Raw genomic sequence first — 22,005 nt, 5'->3', positions numbered from 1 at the left:
TTATGTAATCTACTTGTTTTCTGGATTTAAGGGAAGAGACTCTATTGATGGCTTCTTCATGTCGTAAAATAAGACTGGTGAGACAGTCTGTATGGTTCCAGATACCCATGCTTGCCTAGGAAATGAGAGTGGTAGGTCAGGATGGTTCTTTTTCTAATGTCAAAATGGAGTCCTGCTGACAGTTTCTGGAGAGATTGTAGTGAGTCCCCTTTTGGCCATGTCATGTGAGCTGTTTACTACATTCTAGTAATAATCAGTTCTCAGAGATGGGATGCTCAGTAGTTTTGTTCTTCTGAAGTGCGTCACAGAAAGTAGTCTTAGTAGTACATGATTTTGTTGCAGCCTTGTTCGTGCATTGTTACTAATAATGTGATCTCAAGCCTCTATTTTCTTCTTTATGACTAGCTAATAATTCCTCATGTAAAATTAAGCTGCAAGTAAAAAATGTCTTAACCAATAGCTCCAGGTGAGGGCATGCTGCAGGACTCTGAACTACTGTGTTGTCCTGAAGCTGGTCATCAGATGAGTTGTTGGATGCCTCTGGAGCCTTCTTTAAGAGAAACTAGATTTTGCACTGACTTTGAGGGACATGGCATCTCAGTGTGTGAGTGGGAGGTACGATAGGGATACATATGCCCAAGCTGATTAAAGACTGCATTGTTCTCCCTCCTGGAGTAAGCACTTCTGGATGGGCTAGAGAAGGTAGTGAGGCCTGCTTTCAGACAGTCTGAAAAATCTTTCTATAGGATGGTTTAATAGGGGATGAAATGAAGGACAAGAGGGTGTTGCACGTATTTTTGCCAGCATCCAGTGTAGCACCATTTTCTATACTCACTGAAACATGAGCCTGAAGAAGCAACAGATTTAAGTCCCCTGTTTCATTCCCAGCTCTAGTCAACCCAGCGGTGACACTGTTGAGCTCTTTTGCAATCAAGAAGGCAGGGCAGGATAGGATAATAGGCATGTTGATCCCTCCAAAGCAGTGAGTTTCCTGCTTAGCTGCTTTTGTGTCTTAAGGCTGAATTGGTCAGGCTTATGCTTCTAATCACATCTACATGAAGATGGTACAGAGCAAACAGTAAACTATTGTACTACTTGAGTGGTGCTGAATTGGAGCTAAATGCTTAAAAAGTCTTCATTTCTATCTAATCACCAGTTCTCAACCATCTATGTTGCTGTTCTTCATGAGCATTTAATTCTCTTAGTAGCAGCAGTTGACCTGTTTGGGGGAATGGTAGCCTTTTGTAGTATTGAACAGTGTTGGGCTGCTCCATAATGAATTTTGTGGGACACTAAAATTTGAGATTCTTAAGGAATTTCTGTGCAGACTTGCTTGACACGAGTATAGGTGAGTCCCTGCTTAGAGACTTAGGTCAGCCATAGATATACCATACACATATCCTATACCTTTTTCTGGTTTCATAGATGACATGTAAAGGAAAAGCAGAACAGGTATTCCCTACGCTTACCTTTTTTTTTTTTTTTTTTTTTTTCCCCTCAAAGCTTAATCCATTCTCTCAGTCTTTGCTTTAAAGCCAGTACATAAAGATGCCATTTTGAATCTGAAAAAGGTTGTCCTTAGTCCTCTGTCTACCAGCAGATTCAGGAGCCCCATACCTTTCAGGACAGGTCTTTTGATGATCCAATGTGCCAAGGTAGGTTTTGTAATAAAACATTATCTTCAGAATTTAACAGAACTGTCAGCTGAGCCTGAAGGGTAAAATGAGTTCAATGGATAGGTCTTCTAGTGATAGTTCCTGTAGGAGTAGGGGTCTATCCCTGCACTGTTTTCCTTGGCACTTCATAGCTCTAAATGGTACCTAACTGATTGTTCTTGATTTAGCACCCAGAGCTCACCTGAAAGTCAGGGTCCCTGTTGCTGCAGAAGCTCTCTGGTTTCTTTAGGAAGCTCTTCTCAGCTTGGTAGCACCAGTTTTCTTTCTCAGGGTGCTGGGGAGGATGAATTAAGTCTTCCGAAAACAGCCATAAAGAAATGACCAGCATTGTCAATTTATCAGTGGACTTGTGTTACCAAAGTCTGAATCAACCCTGGCTTCTCATTCCATCTCCTACTGGCATTGGTTCTTGTAGTGACATTAAGATCTTTAGCAGATAAATGAGAACATGGAAGTGAGTAACACCAGGTTATTCTTGTCTCCTAGTTTGCTTGGGGCTAAGGTTGTTGGAGTTAAGAGCTTGAAATCAGAAGAACTCGGGCTAATGAAGTCAGGAAACTTGTTCTCTTTGTCCTTTACTTCATGTACCCCTGTATCTATGGAGTCAGCTGGTTTTTATTTTGATCTACCTGCTACTACATTTTCTTAATTTGGCCACCTAAGTTTGTTGAAGAACAAGTAGCAGCAGATCTACTCTTCTGTTCCTCAGTGACAAAAGGGAAGTTAAGTGATGTCCAAAGGTCATTACTGGGATGTTAATAATCTTTGTTTACTATGATGTCACATATTGAGTTGAAAAACTTTCTCCTTCATGGGTGATAATTTATTTATCCTGTAAGATTAGGATTATAAAGGCAGCCCAGTTTGCACCAAGACTCCTGTTCTTTGATGTTAGCCTTAAAGATGGCTTTATTAGCTTTTCTGACTTTAGACTAGAAGGATGATTCTCAGTCTGATTTTGGTGATGAGCCCAACTGTTATCTTCTCTTTACCAAAGAAAGTAGTGGTTTATGTAGAAGAGCAACCAAGATGGTGAATGATATTGAGGGCAAGACTTATGAGGAGCAGCTGAGGTCACTCAGCTTGGAGAAGAGAAGGCTGAGAAGTGACCTCATGGCAGTCTACAACTTCCTCAAGGGGGGCAGTAGAGGGGGAGGTGCTGATCTCCTCTCTGGTGACCAGTGAAAGGACACAAGGAAATGGAATGAAGCTGCCTCAAGGGAAGCTCAGATTGGATGTTAGGAGAAGGCTCTTCACTGAGAGGGTGGTCAGTCACTGGAACAGGCTCCTCAAGCAAGTGGTCATGGCTCCAACCCTGTCAGAGTTCAAGGAACATCTGGACGATCACATGATTTAGTTTTAAGTAGTCCTGTGAGAAGCAGGGAGTTGGACTTGATAATCCTTATGGGTCCCTTCCAATTTCAGATATTCTATGTAGGCACCCTGAACTTAATCCACTTCTGAAGACTTTTAATGGGAATGACTAAGTGTCCTTCAGGCTTTGGTAGAAGGAAAAAAGGTTGAGAAGTCATCTTCTAAGTTATGGACTTCCTCTGATTACCTGTTGTGGAGAAAGGGCCTCTGAGGTACTTACACATTTGGCCAAGCTAGTATGACAAACTCTGTGACAGGTGCAGGCTGCATCTCCAAGTAGACAAGAACACCAGCATGTGGAATAATTCTGTCCTTTCTTGTTGGGTGCTTTCCTGCAATAACACTGAAGATAAAGCCTTTGTCTGTTAAAATAAAGCTTTCTAAAAAAGACAATTAAGCTGTTTTATTTGGAGTGCAAGGCAAATTCCCACACAAGACTACAGGACCAGTACTTTCCCCAAAACCTTTGGTGTCCAGAGTAGAAGCTTCTATTCTATTATTTGATATGATGCAGTGTGAACTTTTGCTTATCAAAGCCTAAACTGTCATGCTGTCCTTTTATAGAGTAACAGGAATGATTTGGGACCTGACTGTGATAGCCACCAAGATGTAGATTTGCTCATGTCCCCATAGCCGTTAAGATGTGCTCTACCAGAGTTGAAGCAGGTACTGTACCATCACTAGATAAAGTGATGGAGTTTATTTACAAAATACTATGTAGTCTCTGAAGCCTCAAATTTGGCAATATGATCAGCAAAGCAGTATGTCCATCACTATAGGAAGTTTTTCTTCCTTGCACTGACTGGTTACTGCTTTGGATGAAATTGTAGCAGTTAACTTTTCTAACTGAAGCTCCTTGATACATGTTGTCTATAAGTATGGTCTGCAGGTTACCTTTTATATAAAACACAGAAAAAGTAGGAAGGAAAAAGGGAAGACTTGAATTTCAGTGACACATGTGTAGTTCCTTGCATTCAGAATGACTGTACATATTCTCCTGCTTAAAATGAGTCTATTAGGTTTTATTGCAAAAGCAATAAAAGAGTTGCATACTATGCAGCTTTTTTTTTTTAGTGTATGTGCATCCCTTCATAACCTTAGGTTGCCTCCATTCAGTTGCAGAATATGTACTTTGCAGTAAAGCTGCTTCTTTTTCCCTAGGGAACAAACTGAAAACAAAGACCAGAATTACAGCAACCCTCTAAGAATTGAGTTTATTCATTCTATGCAAAATCATGAAAACATTGTTTGTGCTACCAGGCTATCACTTGTGACTTAGTTTCTAGACTTACAGAGAATAGCACATTCTTTGGGGATATTTTTCTAGAAGGGAGTGCCAGTGCGGTCTTTGATGGGATTATAAGCCAAACTTGGAATACATGGTAGTTTACCAGAACCAAAAAGCTTGAGACCGTGTCTCTAGCCTTCCTCTTAATCTTAAATAATGACATTAGCAAAGAAATCTCTGGCTGAACTGTTGCTGTTAGACTTTAGTCTGAAGCTAGCCCTTCTCTTGGGAGGATGGGAAGCTCAGTCAGCAGTGACTTCTCTATGGGGGGTCGGAGGGGAGAGGCAGGCTGTTCCTGCTGAGTCTTGGCAACAGCTGGTACCTCCTGATATAATTCCAGTCTCTTCAGCAAACTGCAAGGGTGAAACATGTTTTTGTGAATTGTCTTAGCAAGAGGAAGGTAGCAAGGGAAGGCACTGTGGAAACTTGATATCTTAGTTTCTTCTATTCTTCCCTTAATAAGACTAGTGGTACAAGGTGGGTTGTCATAAACCTACCATAGCCACAGCCTGAAGCATGTGTTTCTCTTTCAGTCATTCTGTTTTCTTTATTCTCTCTACAGAGGGAAATGGCAGTTTTGCTTAAGTTGGTAACTGCAGAGGATATACTTCTGATCTTGCTATGCTCAGATGACTCTACATCTTTGTGCTGCCTATGTATTTTATTTATTTTTACAAATGATAGTGAAGTTTCACAGCAAAAAGGATACTTCTTCTGTGTTTACTCTAGGTAGTGCATTTTCCAAATGTGGAAGAGGGCCAAGGAAATATTTCTAGGATACTTGAAACCAGAGGTAATTTATCTTCTGTTTGTGCCCTAGTATCTCAGGCAGACTTGAGAACCCCTTTGTGCTAAGCCCTATGTTGGAACCTGTGAGGCTTGATTTTGTTGCCAGGATATAGATATTGATGCCCTGAGGTAGCAGAGACACATGTCTAGGGGTTGTAGATATGACCTAGAATACATGAGACTTGTGACGATATGGAGCAGCAGTGGAGTCTTCCTAGGAGGCCCTAAGGCATTGCAGATGGCATTAGATGTCCATGTTTAACAATGGAATTGAGTCAACAGGGATACCCCAAAGAGCTTACTGTCCTAATAAACAAGGTAGGCACAAGAGAAAGGAACGTAAAGCACCAGCAGCATGGTCAGGGCTAGCTAAGGTCAAGAGGCTTCCCATATGCATTTGTAAAAGTGGACAGAATAAGTGAGTAACTGGGTGGGAAAGAGGGATGTTTAAAGAGCAAGTGGTTTGGAAGGGAGAAAAGTGTAGGAGAGGAGGACAAAGTCAGAGGAGCCAAAATACTAGCAAAGGCCCTTTTGAGGGGCAGAGGGAGGGAATGGCCAGCAGCAAAAGAAGCATCAGCTAGTCAAAACAAAATGCTTGACTTCCTGACTGGGGCTGTGAGGTCACAGACCAGCAGTTGCCACAGGCCCACTTGTTGCCTCTGTGCCTCGGGCATGAGGTTGCTTGGCCACTGGAGTTTGCTATGCCAGTAAGAGTCACAGGTCTTCACCAAATCTGAGATTGTAGTTTGAAATAATGTATTAAAATCATCAGAAGTTTCTCCTGGTCAAAATGCTTTGCTAATGTTTACACTTATAATCCCCACCTCCTCCTTTTCCCTCTACTGCAGCCTTTCCCGTCTGGGCAGCAAGAGAGCCAAATGTAGATTCAGCCTCATTTCTTTGGAGTGAACCAACTCCTTAATTCTGTGCTGTTTTGCTTCCCACTCAATGTCTGGCTACACAGTCTAGAAAAGTGAGCAGGCAATACTCACTCTGCTGCCATTCCTCCCCTTCCAAGTCCCCCCCACAGCTCATTACCTTCCTGTTATAAGCTACATGAGCTCTTGCACAGCTGTATGCATAGGAAGATCTTGTCAAGCAGTCCAGCTGCCTGGAGCCAGCATCAACGTCAGGCAGGCGACAAAAGGCCAAGGCCAGAATTCAAGGAAAGCAGCATGGCAAAGAAATTCTCCTGCTTGCACTCCAGGCACTAGGGAACTGGTTAATTCCATGGAAATCCTTCTTCTCTGCCAATACCCTGTTCTGCGGTGTTTTGAAAAAATGTGCATAAGTTGCCCTGATGATCATTAACTGTATTTCTTAATGCTGGAAGAGGGAATTGCATTAATGCCAACTTCTGATTTACAGTCATTTTTGTGTAGCATCCTTCTTGCAACTCTTTCCAAACTAGAGAGAATGTGTGTATAGAGTGAAATAGTAAAGTCGGTCTTGGAATGGGAAGCTGGCTTCAATCTGACCTGTGTAGAGCAGAACACATCTAGCAGATGTAATATGTTATGAATGTTTTAGAAACGAAGGAAAAAAAATATTTCTATTGTGGTTTGCTGCAAAGTGGCAAGCTGTCAATAAGATAGAGTTATGGGAGATTGTCCATGTAGCTGGAGCTGCTGAAGAGAAGACTCTTGTACTCCCATGGGGATATTGCAGAAAAACATGCAGGAATGATTGAAAAGAAGCTGATGCTTGAAAGAAGCAAGATTTTCTGTAGCTAACTGGAACAATGAATATAGGGATTGAAAAGGAGAATGAAGTTCTGTTGTTTCCAGGATCCAATGGAAGTAGAAGATTGGACCTACTGTGCTTGTGTCAATTCTATGTGAAAAGAAGTAGTAGAATCTTGCATGAACTGCAGTTTGTGAACAGCAAAGAATTTATGTTTCTTTATAATGCTTTCTTAAGACTCATTTTCTGCTTCCCTCTTTCCCCGCAAACAATATATTTAATCTTGATTCTGAGGAAGTGAAATTTCCTCCTTGTGGAATGATATTATTTGTTCAGCCCTGGAGAGTTCAATGGATTTAACATAAATTATGTAGATAGAAATGACCTGATACAGACTAATGTCGGACCTTACCTGAATATTGAAACGTGCAGTAAGGTAAACTTAGTGTCCGCTGTGTTTTCAGAGCTGTATGGTTTTGATGTCCTTATTGATGACACTCTCAAGCCATGGCTGTTGGAAGTGAACCTATCCCCATCATTGGCCTGGTAAGTGATTCCTGGTTTAATATGAGGCTGGTACTCTTGCTAGAGACGGCTGTACTTGAAACTTGGTCCTAGAAGGGCACGATTTCATGATGCCTGCAGAGTATTTGTTTCACTGCTAATCGACAGAGAGGATAGTCCTTTGCTTTTCCCTTTGCATAAACAAACTTATTGCAGCAATAGGTTTTGAAAGAACCCAGTTGGGATTCCATTTTCTTTTTAATTATTTCTTCTCCACAGTCCGTCATCATTGTTAACACTTCATAATCTCCCATTGCAGACAAATTTTGAAACTCTCCAGACCATTGTGTGGGGTTTCAGTCTGCTTGGCTGAGTAGAAACTTGAAGATTTTGGAGTCCAAGCAGAGTTCAGGCATTATGCTTGACTTGAATACGTAGATATATGCTTAGGCTCAAATTTTTCATCTAGTACTCTCTTTAGCTAAAATCTAAGGAGTGAGAGTTGTCTTGGCCCTTATGCTGACCCTCACACTCCAATGAAACTTGAGGATTTATTTTTGTAGATGTGCAACTATGTGTGTTTTCTGGACTATTGTTTAACTTTACATGAGCACAGATGCACAATGCACTTTTGTACTACTGTGAGTACTATTTCAGTTATAAATAAGCTTTAATTTATATGTTCCTGGAATAGTCATAGCTAACCTTCCCCTTGATTTTTTTTTTTTTCTCCTCCTTTATCCTGCGTAGAATTTTTTCACACACTGCTCATAACCCTAGCTTCCACAGTACCCATTTTGTTTTCAAGTGCAACTAGAATGTTTCCACAACGTTTAATTTCCTGTTTTGGTGGTTTGTGCTTATATACATACACACTGAATTATTTGCATCCTTTACTACTTAAAACTCTGACTCAGATCTGCATCCTTTGCTCTGCTTTGATTGCTATTTTCTTTGTCTAAGCTGTTTCCATCTATCACTGTGCTGTAGAACATGGATGATTTCTCTGTTCCCAAGGAATCAAACTTGGCCTATCTGATATGAACAGTATTCATTAATTTTTATTTTTTTTCCCCACCACTAGGTAAAATTATGAATGCTTCTCATCTGCCCCCACTGTCTGATCTCTTCATGTCTATCACCTACCCTAATAATTTGTTCCCATCCATTAGAACTAACCCATCTGATTTTATGATTTTATGTGGAAGAGGCATAGGTAACTGTGGTTTTTAATAATTCTGCGACAGCAACCTCTATCTACTCCATGAAATGTAGCATAGATACTTTCAAGGAAAATGTTTCCAGCCAAGCAGAGCTTAAACAAGGCTGTATGTTGCTGCATTAGAAGATGAAAGCTGTGAAAAAGGATAAACAGAAACAGATTAGTCTGTTGCTGTTTCATTTTTATCTGTGTGTGTGAAAAATCACCTAGTCTTCCTCCCATGTTCATTATGTCTGTGTTAAGGACCAATGCAGAGAAACTATATTGGAAGATATCTTGGATATTGATGCATTCCTCTCATTTAATGTCAGATAAATAATTCCTCTTGTCCTCTGTTGCATGTGGGGATAGTGATGCTCCTTTGGACCTGAAGATCAAAGCTAGCATGCTCTCAGATATGTTCACTCTTGTAGGTAAGTGTAACAAAAAGCTCTTTCAATCTTCCCTCATTTAAACCCAATAAAAGGTAGGTTTATGAGCTGCATGTTATTAGATGAGTATAATAGAGGAGAATTCTAGTTAGAGAGCAACTGTATTTAGCACTTGGAAGTTATATGTGGACACTTCAACTTCAGAATAATCTGGCTGTTTGTGATGCTTAGGTGGTATTAAGAGTCCCTAGTTTGGTATTTCATAGAATCCTAGAATGGTTTGGGTTGGAAGGGACCTCAAAGATCATCTAGTTCCAACCCCCCTGCCATGGGCAGGGACACCCTCCACTAGACCAGGTTGCCCAAAGCCCCATCCAACCTGGCCTTGAACACTTGCAGGGAGGGGGCATCCACAACTTCTCTGGGCAACCTGTTCCAGTGCCTCACCACCCTCACAGTGAAGAATTTGAAGCTACTATTCTTTCTCTTTAGCAGATGACTTCTATTTAGCCCTCAGAATCAGTATTCATGCATTTTTTTAGATTGAATGTGTGGGCTCTGGTTAGGCTATGTTAGAAGTGGAGTCGTGATTGTGAAAGCTGCATGACTGTCTAGTGCACAGCACCTTTTAGGTATCCCTAGTACATCTTGGTTCAGTTACTTAATGCAACTTACCCCTACTATTAAAAGAGGCAGAATTGTCATCAGGTAAGCCTGCTCAGCTATTTAAGAAATGGAACCTATCTCTATGCTGCCATTCAGTAACCCATCTTACTGATTTAAGTACTTGGTTTTGAAGCAAGTTCCAATTTTATTCAAAATATGCAATGCAATGTACAGTTTGGGATTAAACAAAGCAAGGTATGAAAAAGAAAAGCATCCTTTTTGTTCCTTAGGCAAGGGCGGGGACAGGAAAGTTGTGATAGTCTGATATCATTAACAGGAACGATAGATTTATATTTCAGGGTTTGCCTGTCTTAAAGTTCTCATGTGGCTCCTGATGCCCATAGGCTTTGTGTGCCAGGATCCAGGCCAGCGGTCAAGCCGAGCCATTTATCATTCATTGGAATCTGTCAGGAGAAATCCATACCAGAAGCTGCAGGTAAGTGACTTCAACAAGCCAGAGCTGAGGAGGATAGCAGGAAAGTCATTCTCATTGAATTTGGCTCATGAGTGAGAGACCAGTGAATGAGTGAAGGTATCTGGATTTCTAGCATAACACACAAGAGACTCGGGGGTGCAGCTATGGGCTGTTCGGCCACTTCTGTTTTGTTGTGGACAACAAGCTTCCAGAACCCTAGAGCTTTATGAGAGTCTCCAAGACCTCCTTCTGGGCAGAAAGAGCTTTTTGCACTTGAAATTTAAGGCTTCTTTCCCATTAATTCCTGGAATCTCTTACTTCCTTTCCCATGGATCCTTGGACTGAGGCCTTGTGTGGCTTGCTGTGACTGTCCATTACCTTTTCTGCAGAGACAGCGCTTTCTTAGCACTGTAATGGTGAAGGGCATTTGTTCTCTATCTCTTTTTGGCTACGAGATGGATTCCATAAATATCTATGGAAGTGGAGCACTCACAAAAGGGAGGTCCCCTACGTTGTTTGGACTTTCAAATGCATTTCTCCTCAGGCAAATAGGCAAACGGTGTATCCTGACACTCTCCGCAGCTGATGCGTGTGCTCCTGTGAGGGACATGCAATGTGGCTGTGTAGCTCAAGTTCAATTAGGAAATGAAAAGTCATTTTTGTTCAGTGACAGAGTACCAATACATTGTCCATTTTAGTATAGGAAAAACTCACAGAAATTGTAACATTTTGCTTCTTGTAAAACTCTGAGTCTTGAGTCCCTGAGAGAGAGGTAAGTAGCTTGTAAGGTGAAATTTGAGTGTCTATAGAATGTGTAGCTGAGTCCAAAGCTTCTAAGGCCAATTTAATAGATAGGGTTTCATACAGATCCGTCTGAACGTACAGGTGATCTTTGTGGCAGACAAAAGGTACGTCAGATAAATTAGGAACCGTTTCAGAAAAAGTAACTTTCTCTCTTAGAGTAATGTGATCAGATCCTGATGATTTGACATCTTTTATCTGAAAAAAATTATACAATACAGTCTCAGAAAATTGAGGTGTTGGGAAGCATTGAAATTTAAGGAGGCTTTAAACTTAGAGATTTATTTTGCTTAAAAAAACCCCATGAATAGGTGTAAGGCGTGGCCAGTTGAAATGTGCAAAGATTCATATAACAGAGCAGTGGTTATGAGATGGGATTAATTTAATCTTTTGGGACAGGTGTCCCCCTTACCTGTGTTTACCAGGAACAGGCTTCTAATCCAATGATAAAGTTTTATAGCATGTTTTTCTTAAGTACCTACACGGAAATCCCGTGGCTAAATAGGTGTATAGATTTTTCTATGGTTCAAAAATGCTTTGGTCTGCTCTTTGCTGAATACATTTTATCTCAGATTGTTGGATCTTTGATACTTCTGTTCCTATTCTCAGTTGCAAGGGGTACTTTGAACCTCTTTTGTTAACTCCTTCATGATGTCTTAAGTTTTAATCGTTCATGTAGGTCATCTTTAATCATTGTAAAAATTGCTTTTTGGGAAAGAAATACTGATACCAACATTCTTGGTCATATCATAATATCATAGAATGGTTTGGGTTGGAAGGGACCTCAAAGCTCACCTAGTTCCAACCCCCCTGCCATGGGCAGGGACACCCTCCACTAGACCAGGTTGCCCAAAGCCCCATCCAACCTGGCCTTGAACACTTGCAGGGAGGGGGCATCCACAACTTCTCTGGGCAACCTGTTCCAGTGCCTCACCACCCTCACAGTGAAGAATGTCTTCCTAATATCTAATCTAACTCTACCCTCTTTTAGTTTAAACCCGTTACCCCTTGTCCTATCGCAACAGGCCCTTGTAAACAGACCTTCTTCTTCTTCCCTGTACGCCCCCTTTAGGTACTGGAAGGCTGCAATAAGGTCTCCCTGGAGCCTTCTCTTCTCTGGGCTGAACAAGCCCAACTCTCTCAGCCTGTCTTCATGGGAGAGGTGCTCCAGCCCTCTGGTCATCTTTGTGGCCCTCTTCTGGACTTGCACTAACATGAGGTAGTCATGAGATAGTTATTCTGTTTTCTGAGTTTCACCAGACTGGACTGCAAGTTCCTTGTGCAGTTTCTTTGGTTTGAGACACTGAGCATTTCTCCCTCTAGGGAAAAGAACAGTTTAGCTGCTTCCTTTGTAACTTATTGTTGATTTGGTTTGGAGCTCTTTCAATTAATTGTAAGCAATAAAGGAACCTCGATCTATTTTGTATAGACCAACTGTAGAGAAGAGCTTGGCTAGAAATGATAGATAGGTCTCTTGAGAATCCTTTCTTACATCATTTGCTCCTCTTGGGCATTGGAGAGGAGGAAGGCAGCCTGAATACCGCTGAAGGCACGAAAAATCTAAGCTTCTATGATAATAGTGTTCTTTTGAACCTACGCCATCATTAAACTGGTCTTGCTTGTAGGCCTGATGCCAGATAAGTAATGCAGGGTACTTTTTGACCTTCTGCTGATGTTCCTACACCTGGTTTGGAATGTTAATTAGCACCTTGTTTCTCCACAAAAACTGGCATATTGTTGAGATATTTAAATGAAATTTCAGGATTTTTACTATTTTTATTTTTTTTTACCCCCTTTTTTCTATGAACAATTCTACTTGACAGCATCTGTTTCTCCTTAATACATAGCTATTAAATATTTTCCTTTGGGTAACTCTTATCTTACGAAAATATGTATTTTTGTCATAAGAGTTGAGTTCATTCATCCGTTCTGTAGAGCAGTTTTCTATGTGCTTTTGAAAATTATGTGTATGTCCAGATGCATTCTGCATAGTTGAGCACATTGGAGGTTAGGATTGGTGCTGCATTTGGAATGGGGACAGTATACATTTGTGGAGGATATAAGGAAGATCTGAACTGAGATGATAGCTGTTAGCTATATCTCTGGACTTCAGTTATACCCTTTTGCTTTAGAGTACTTGTCACTCCTCTGCGACTTGGGCAGGGATGATAGTGTGTTGGAGAACACAAGGTTTTAATTCTTTTTGTCTCTTGCAGCGTCCTGTGTCTGCACAGTCACAAACAGCAAACACCAGATTGGTAAGTACCCTTCAGCTCCCTTCACCAATATAAGGGATGCTATTTCAAATGTTACCTTGTACAATACTTTTGGCACAGTTTGTCCCAAAATATATTTTGCAGCTAAGTAGCCTGGCGGTAAGGTGGGGGAAGTCAACAAGAAAAGAGGAGATGGATAGGCACTGGCATATGTTTCCATGTGACAAGAGCAAAAGTTGGAAAAACATTTATATCAGTTCTAGCAGCTTAAAAAAAGAGTAGGTGAGGTGTGCTGACAGTCAAGATCAGCTGGGTGAAATCTTTCAACGTTTTTAAGCCTACAAGTATTTCTGAACTGCATTTTAAAGAAATTGGACTTGGATGTTTAAATTTGTCACTCTAGTTGTCAAACAAAGACAGTGGCAGCAGAGTGTTCTGGATTTGGTAGGCCATTGAAAAGGAAAGTGCAAAAACAAGGGAAGAGGTAGTGAAAGCAGCAGCAAATAGGAGTGTCACAACAAAAGGGGGGAGGGGGGAGTAGGAATTTTTGCCCTGTGTACTGCAGGGGATGGAATGAGTCTGAATGAAAAGGATAGGAGGGGTGAATCTGTATTGACAAAATTCAGGTGGCCCCATAAGAGAAGTAAATTATTTTCTGTGAGACAGTCATCTGAAGGAAATGCAAAAATTTGAGAGTGAACTGGGTCAAAATAGATATAGAGATAAGAAGTGTTTCTTAAGGATAATGGAAGATTGTAGAGCTATCCTTAGCATAAGTCAGACTGATACACCTTTCTAACCATCCTATTTGGCACCCTCCTTGCAAGCCATATGGACAAATCAATGTTACTTCACAATTCTAAGCACCTGGCTGTGTGGGGCCATATTAGGCATTATTTTGCTGCCGGGCTTTCTGCACAAACGTAATAGCAATGATTCTAATTTTTTTTGAGGTTTCCCAGCAGGAAGGAAGGTAGGACAGATGGAATCATCTTGAGAACCTAATTCATTCATTCATTGTATGCACTGCCGTTTATGTCATTCTGTGTAAATTTAGCCGAGGCTAAGAGAAAAGAGTCTTATTGAATAATGAGGTTTCACAGAGAATAGGAAGTATCTTTGTGCCAACTGCTGTCAGTGCTTAATATAATTAGAATCATGATGTGGGAACCAGAGATGCTTGCAGAATTTGGAGATAAAACCAAGTGGTTAGATTTATCTATACTTTTAAAGATAAGCTGGGTCAAACAGGAAACAAGATCTTTGTGAAGTTGCAGACATTTCTGTGCTACAGCCAGAGAGTGAAACACTTGAAAAGGTTTGTGCAGAAAGTTCAGTAAAGTTAGTTTTACTCCAGCATTTTGACAGTACTGTAGTTTGTTCTCAGGTAGGAGCCAGATCTTCACTAGTTGTAGGAGCCAGAGCTGCCAATATGTTGGCATACATTTTCTGTCTGTCATCAATGAAATCACCTCCATTGTATTGAGACAATGGAGATGATTTCATTGAAGTATTCCTTTAATAAAGGAGATCATCTGATAGGATGAAAAATTTCCTGTAATACTCTCTTTGAGCAGCAGTTCTCACGTCATAATTGTTATGGTAGTGTCAGGAAATCTTTTTTAAGAGGAGGTTACCTAGCAGGAGATTTTAGAGGAAGTTATTAAGCAAAGTTGTTGAGCTGTGCTTTTGAAATGGAAGAGAAACAGCCTTTCAACTTAATGTCATCTACAGCATCAAGCAAACCTGTTTGACTACTGACATTTTTATTTCTTCTGCAAATGCTTGTGTCTCCTACCTTCTCATCCAGATTGTCTCATTTTCTCTTATTTAATCAGTTTTCATTAGGCTTAACAAAATGTTTCAGCTGGCACTGCTGTGTCTATTTTCTCTTTGGATCTTTCTGTGCCAATTACTGCAGTGTAACCCATTCTAGTGCAATGCCTGTTGCTTTTGCAATTGCTTCCTCTTCAGATTCTGAATAGCTGCTTGCAATTTCTAATGAAACAGAATGCAGTTCAATTCCAATAGTCCTTACAAACAAAGATACAACCTGATCTTGCCGTGAGTTTCATTTGTATCTGAGCAGTGTGGGATATTCCCCTGGGCTTATGCAGCTTAAGGTTTCTGTCATGGTTTTATCTTCTTTCTAGATTAAGAATGCTCTCTGTGCATTCTTTGCTCAGTATAGAGCTAAAATAAAACTTGGATTTTGTATAAAGACATGAGACCTTCTCAGCTAAACTGCCTCTGTAAAAATAGCATTAAGAGTCTATCTGAACTGGGCCTAAGACCAGCTAAAATGTAGTTGAGAACATGTTCAAAGATTTCAGTCTTGCTGGGATTTTAAGATTTTATAATCCTGGCAATTTGAAGACGCTGTGAATTCCTGTCCTTTGTTAGAATTGATCAGGACTGCCCATCAGGTTAAGAATGAGTTTGGAGAGACTGTCTGCAAATTATTTTTCTTATTTTTTTAAATTTGCATATGTATGCAAATTTGCATGATACATCTATGTACATATACAAGATCTGTCCGTTAAGTGCAAGAAGTAGCAAGTTGAGATCCAGCAGTATAGTAACAAAAGAATAACAGATAGTGAACTGAATTCTTCACTTTTTCCCTGCAACTTTATCTCATTAATGAATTACAATTCTGTTGTTCTAGTGTAGCGACACAACTGAAACAGAGAATCCTGGTTCTGGTACCATTGAGGTAATCCAAGTGTATTTGGGGCCTGTGAGCGTAAATGCCAGCTCTAGTGCCCCTTGGGTGAGGATTTTTGTGTATGAAATCCTGGCTTTGATGCTCTTGGTTATGTCTGCTGTTTTTCTGGAAGGGGCCAGGAGTGTAAATACTGGCAGTGATGCCTGAATCGTGAGTCCTGCTGTGCTAAAAACTAGGAATGTGAATATTCACACTTAGTGCCTGCTGGAGTGTAGACTCTTCAGCAGCTGGAGTGTGGAACTGAATTCTGGCTGTAGTACTCTGGAGTGTAGAGTCTGCTGGGAATGGGGTCCTAGAATTTGAATGTAACTCTAAAAAACAAACAACAAAAAAAAAGTTGAGAGAGAAAAAAGGAAAAATCTGGATTCACACTGTCTCTACAGCGCACCCGTCCTCTGTCTGCCAGTGATGCTGAAATTAAAAACCAGATGCCTTCAGGCAGGGAAAAAGCAACAGGAAGGCAAGGCAGCTCTGTGCTAGGTCTCTCCATGGAGGAGGTAAGTAGGCTATTAAATATCTTTTATTTGCCTTGGCTTTCATGCAGTATGTGGGGTTATTTGCTCAGCAAAGAGCAAGTGCTTGTATATAAAAAACATGACAGAAGTAGTACAATTTTTGAAACAGAACTGCTGAGTTTTACTGCTGCTACTGCCTGCGCCCTCAGTCATGCCACACATACATATGTGCTCCAAGCAGTGATAGACTCCTTCAGACTTTCAATGGAAGGTAAAATTGCTTAAGGATATCGTATGTACCTAGCCCACTCCCAGGACTGCAGTAATAGTCTTGTCGTCTGAAACTCAGAGATTTTTTTTCTAGGGTTCGTTTTTCCTTGTATCTAATTTTGCTGGCTACTTTTTTTTCCTTTTATTACAAGATAAAAGTTCTTCGTCGAGTGAGAGAGGAAAACGAACGGAGAGGAGGCTTCATCCGGATATTCCCTACCGCATTAACATGGGACCTTTATGGGTAAGGTTAAGAAGGATGGCTGAGTGTTGCACTGATGCTCTGTGTTGAGGGATATTCTGTGTTAGGTATATGTAGATCAACCAGCTTGGCACTCAGAAAAACACATATTGAGGGTTTTGGTAGAGTTTATTTTAGTATTGAGGATGCTTTTTTCTGATCCCTTGGTTTTAACTGCTGCTGCTTTGCCTAACTGCACCTCATGGAAGGCTATCAAGCATTGTTTCTGATGTTGCTTTTCTGTTAGAATAAAAATGTCTTTGCTTCAGATAATCCATTTCTGTTATCTGCTTTTACAACCTAGAGCTGCACATGCTGTGTACCCTGTCATTAGGCCGTAAACACAATATAGGACTCATCCTGTGAGCCAATACTATATTACACTTTTTTAATTTTTTTTCCAGTCTGTAATGTTTCTCTATGTCTCTTGCCTCACTAGGAACTTCAGCTGAGAAGTGATAGGTCTCCTCCTTTCCTCTTTTCTGTTATGGTACAGCATATTGTCTCAATCCACTTCTGGGATTTTTTTAAAAGATCATTTATTTCTGTATTATGCTGCCTTTCATTGCATTGAGCTCTATCTTGATACATCCTGTATTTTATTTTTTCTAGATCCTTTTTAGAGCACAAGACATCAATGAACTACATGCTAGCTACACGTCTGTTTCAGGACAGGTAGAAAGCTTTTCTATTTGGGAGGGAGGCAAAGGGCGCAAACAGCATGAAAAGGATTGATTCTGCACTTACCCAATGTTATAAACACCGCTCTGTGATTTACAGGGGTGGGAACAGTTGCGCTTCTCTAGTGTGCCAGTGACTGTGGAGGTTTCTCACATTTTTACATGTGCTTCTGAATCCAAGGGCAAAAAGGACAATACACAAAAGACATGGGAGTCACTGGAGTAATAAGATGACTATAGACATGAAAAACCTTCAAGCACCTAGATTTCTCTATGAAGGGATTATAAGTGGTCCTTGCTTACCTTTTGTTTCAAATTTAAAGTCACATTAGAGCTTGTCCGCATGTAAAGTAAGCCCTGAAACTTACTCCAAAGGTTTAGTATCCCTGTTTCTTGAGCTGTGCAAGTGTGATTTGATGCCTCTTCCTCTGGGTTGTGCTTGGGTGGAAATGACAGTTCATGCCACTAGCTGAACTTCCACTGAGAGTTGTATGCCATATCTTTCACCGTATGTTTAACATCCTTCCTTCTCAATGGTTTTTCTTATCCAAATTTGAGACCCACAATAAAGTAACTACAGAGTAAGGATAAGATTGCTGACTGAGGAGACAATATTTACAGAAGCTTTTCTTGCATCATCGCTGTACAATTTTTTATTTATTTATTTTTGTTGTGTACTTTCAGGAATGTGTGTAGAGGGTAGCTCCAAATGACACCTTCTCCAATTTAAGCCACACAAATGCAAGCATCAAACAACTGCTCAGATTTCTTCTTTTGGAGCCTTTTTTTCCTTCTTTAAGATAGAATTCACAAGAAATTCTGTAAATTTGGCCTTTTCATTGTACATATTAAAGATTTTGGAGGCTTTTTAATCCAGTTGATGATCTAGAATGGAAGGTAATTTCTGCTGTTTTTCCCTTTGTAGGAGCAAGATGAAAAGAGACTTCATCACTGGAAGATCCCGGTAAATGGCTTCTTAATTAAATAATTTGTACTTTGTAGGATTTAATCTAAATTTAGATTTCCACAGCTTCATCTTCCAAGTCCTAGGTCAACACCTCTTCTACCTGAAATTCATCAAATGAATTTTAGAAAAGTAAATTCAGCGAGCAAAGAGTATCCTAGCATGTGGAGAGCTTAAGTTTTGTTGGATTGGACCTTAAAATTGCTCCTCTTAGGCTTTCTACTTTGGCACTCCTACCATATTGATAAGCCTTTTCACTGAGCTCTCTCAAAAGATCTCATGAGGGTTTTGGACTTCATATACCCATATATTCACTTGGCTAGATCTAAAAGATAAATGGAGCAACAGGAATTTTCTGTGGATGTTCCCACTTATATCATGAGGAGCACTTTGCTGGATGTTTGTGCACTGGCAGAAAGTAATTATGTTTGTCTCCTTTAAGGAATCTGGTAGGGCTCCTTCTCCCTTGGTTTAGGCATAATTTGTAGAAGGGTTGTTATTTTTCACCTAGATTACGTTAAAATTCTCACCTCTGATCAAACAGAGAAGAACAAGCTGTCTACATAGAAGGTTTGTTTAGAAGACTGGACTTGGGTCCATGTGCTCTCTTCCCACTCCCCTCTGTTTTATATTCTTGCAATTCAATTTTCCCTATTAATAGTGCCTTGAGCTGCTGCACAATGGACAGATGGTGCTCAGTCACGAAAGCATGACACTAGATAAGTGTGTTTTGGGGCTTTGAGAGATGATGTTCTGTAAAGTACTTGCAAGACTCCCTTCAAACATTTGGAGGCCTTAAATAGAGAAAAGTTAGACTGATCATAAATATTTCTTCCCTGTGTCAGGAAAACTGTTTCTTGAAGAAATTTGATCTACTATGTCTCTTGCATCATCAGGGAGAGAAGTTTAAAGGGAGATTGAGAGTGTCTCTCTATTATGCTTCCCAGAGCAGGTCTTAATGGAAGGCTGGATACGAGGCTGGAAGCTGTAGACTCTCATGCTCTCTTTTATGAGAGAAAGCTTGTTTCACTGGAGTTACGGAAGCGCCGGCGATGTCATGGCAAGGCTAGAGCAGCAAGGACAAGATCATCAGGTATGTATGGCTAGAGTCTTAGATGAGCAGCTAAAAACCAAGCAAGCAATGACTTTTTCATTTGAAACGTGTGTGAATGGGGTTGTTCTGGCCTTTGTAGTCCCTAAAGAGATTCACGGTTAAAGTTAATAGTTTTAATTTCAAGTGTTAATAGTTTTCACTTCATTCTTCTTCTGAGCTTCCTGCCTTCTTAGTGCCTAGAATTTCATTCCCACCATTCCACATCCCCATGTATATGACTAAAGGTACAAGAATTCAACAGTATGTGTGCCTCTCTAGTCCTCTAGGTTTTCAGAGAAAGATGAAAATTTGGGACCTTCCAGGCTGGTTCTGCTACACAGCAGTGACTCTAAGCTGTTGGAAAAAGAAAAATCCTTCTTATCCAAGCTGATGTAGGAAAAACTTAAAAGGGTACAGAGGTGAATGATCCTCATAAGTGGCTGTTCATGAAGCCATTCTCTAAACTCTTTCTTAGTAGCTATGTGATACAATCTCTTCCATTGCAGTCAGTATGTTATAAAATGATTTTTGGTGCTGTGTTAAGGTATGTGATCTTTATTGGCACATATGGAAGTTTAGATTTCATAGCTTTTGTTTTTTCTGACATAGAAAAATGAGTGTATATGTCAAATATGAGTGTATACGTATGTCAGTATATATGTAAGAATCAGGATAAAATATAGGAAAATGCATTTGTGTTTTTCTTTTTTCCAATTGTAAAGTTAAGATAAGCATCTTGGTCTGTCTTCTCTGATACTGGGAAAACAAGCTTCTCAACTGTTTGATGTACAAGCAGAAAGAATAATAAAGGGCAGCGATACTTAAGATGCCATTCTAAAATGGTGGTGTTCTGTCCTTCTAGCAGAAAAGAGTTTAGAAGTAAACCAAAGCGTATAAATAGTAGGACAGTCTTCCCCACTTCTTTTTTTTTTTCTTAACCAGCATAGGTGATTTCCCCTCTACTACAGGGACATCAGAACCAGCAAAGCTGTCCCTCAAGTCAGAAACAGAAGATGAGGAGGAAGGGGAGGTGGATGCAGATGAAGATGAAGAGCTAGATAGAACGGTTGGTTCTCTTTCGGACACCCAGATGAAAAGCAAGCCAAAGCTGTCTGACTTGGTGAAAACTGCTTGTGAGGAGAAGTTGCCAAAAACACTTGACAAGAAAACTGGAGATGGAGGAGAGCTGTTTCCTCGGAAAACAGACTCAGAACCACAGTTTAACTTGCTGCAGATTCTTCAAAAGCATGGAAACCTGAGGTGAGACACTTCTGCATATTGCCTTGAGTTTTGACTAGCAGCTGATATTGGTTAAAATATAGTGGATGTACACTTAGTGCCACATTATGAATAAATGTGAGGAGATAAAAGCACCCTAGAGAAAGGGGCCTGTATTTTTGTCTAACTGGGGGCTGCCTTAACAACTAGTTGGCACAGAAGGGAGATAGTTGCAAAGACTAACAGTTTACCTAAATGCCTGACCGGTTGGATCGGTATAAAGCATAAACCATAGTTTTAATTGCTATTCTTTAATCTGGTGATGTAAGCTGTTCTTTGGTCAACTCGAGCTTCTAAAATGCCTCTCTGTCTTAATGCAGGATTCCTGCTATTGAATTCTAAAATTTGTCTTTTCTTTGCATTTCCAAAGAAGTGGGTATAAACATATGTTAAACTATCCAAGAAAGATTGGGTAGGAATACCTCAGTACTGCTTCTCCATAAAATTAGTTTTCTCATTTTTGTGCTTTTATTTTTGGTGATAGAATTTTTACCTCTAATAATCATATCTGCTCAAGGTCATCACCTCTTGAGAGCAAGACAGGAGGTCATTTGAGAGTGACAAATTACTGAAACATCTCATTGCTTGCTGTTGAGTATGATGGTGTGGAGCAGAGTGTGTTGTCATGCATGGCTCTGTTGCTTGAAAAAATAAAGAGGGATGCTGGAGGAGATTTGATAGAATAATACCAACCAGGGTCTTACTAGATGTTTAGAAGTGTGATCCTCCCCCTAAATGTGGGTAGTAAAACCATCTGGTTTTCAGATGGACAGGGAGGGCAAAAAGAGAGTGATCATATATATCTGTGTAGGAGGATTTAACATCATCTAGATAAGAAGCAGCATTATGTTTTCTGTAAAAAATCTCCAAATGTAGAGAAAATAATTGTTGCTTGTTGTTGTTTTCTTAGTTTAGTTTCTGAGAGGATTTATGAATTATCAAATGGATTTGGGGATTGTTCTGATGTCTCCTTGTGACAAGGACATTTGCTGTCGTGACAGGGAAAATTCTGAAACCTGTTTTGAGGACAAACGTAGCAATGCTGTCTGTCATCTACCTATATATAGAACTGACTCCTGCCAAGAACATGAGCTCTGTCTGATGTTCCTGGCAGAATCTTGCTCAGCACCCAGTACTGTTGGGATTCCCCACAGAAGTAAGGCTTGTGGTAACCTCATGTTCTAGGATTGTGCTGGGCTTGGGCCCATCTGACCTGTCATGGATGAAAGCTTTGCTTGTGGGCTCAACAGGCAGAGGAGCTGAAGTAATGAAATTTTCATCCAAAAGAAAC

The 22,005-nt window shown here is 40.3% G+C and overlaps 1 protein-coding gene across 7 annotated transcripts in view; it reads left to right on the top strand.

Moving 5' to 3' along the window:
- Positions 1–22,005, top strand: part of TTLL5 (tubulin tyrosine ligase like 5) — a 141,153-nt gene that overhangs the window by 30,279 nt on the left and 88,869 nt on the right. For 5 of the 7 annotated variants that reach the window (XM_075753849.1, XM_075753847.1, XM_075753845.1 and 2 more), the window contains 10 exons: positions 7,275–7,356; positions 8,888–8,949; positions 9,918–10,009; positions 13,006–13,047; positions 16,117–16,230; positions 16,611–16,702; positions 17,312–17,374; positions 18,305–18,343; positions 19,291–19,436; positions 20,384–20,696. In XM_075753849.1, coding sequence (XP_075609964.1) covers positions 7,275–7,356; positions 8,888–8,949; positions 9,918–10,009; positions 13,006–13,047; positions 16,117–16,230; positions 16,611–16,702; positions 17,312–17,374; positions 18,305–18,343; positions 19,291–19,436; positions 20,384–20,696 — 1,045 coding nt within the window. The remainder of the gene's footprint in view (positions 1–7,274; positions 7,357–8,887; positions 8,950–9,917; positions 10,010–13,005; positions 13,048–16,116; positions 16,231–16,610; positions 16,703–17,311; positions 17,375–18,304; positions 18,344–19,290; positions 19,437–20,383; positions 20,697–22,005) is intronic. The other 2 variants (XM_075753846.1, XM_075753848.1) reach the window with 1 other exon arrangement.

The sequence above is a fragment of the Balearica regulorum genome, chromosome 5 (assembly GCF_011004875.1).
Source record: "Balearica regulorum gibbericeps isolate bBalReg1 chromosome 5, bBalReg1.pri, whole genome shotgun sequence".
In the NCBI taxonomy this organism is placed as follows: domain Eukaryota; kingdom Metazoa; phylum Chordata; class Aves; order Gruiformes; family Gruidae; genus Balearica; species Balearica regulorum.
This window is presented reverse-complemented; position numbering and strand designations above follow the sequence as displayed.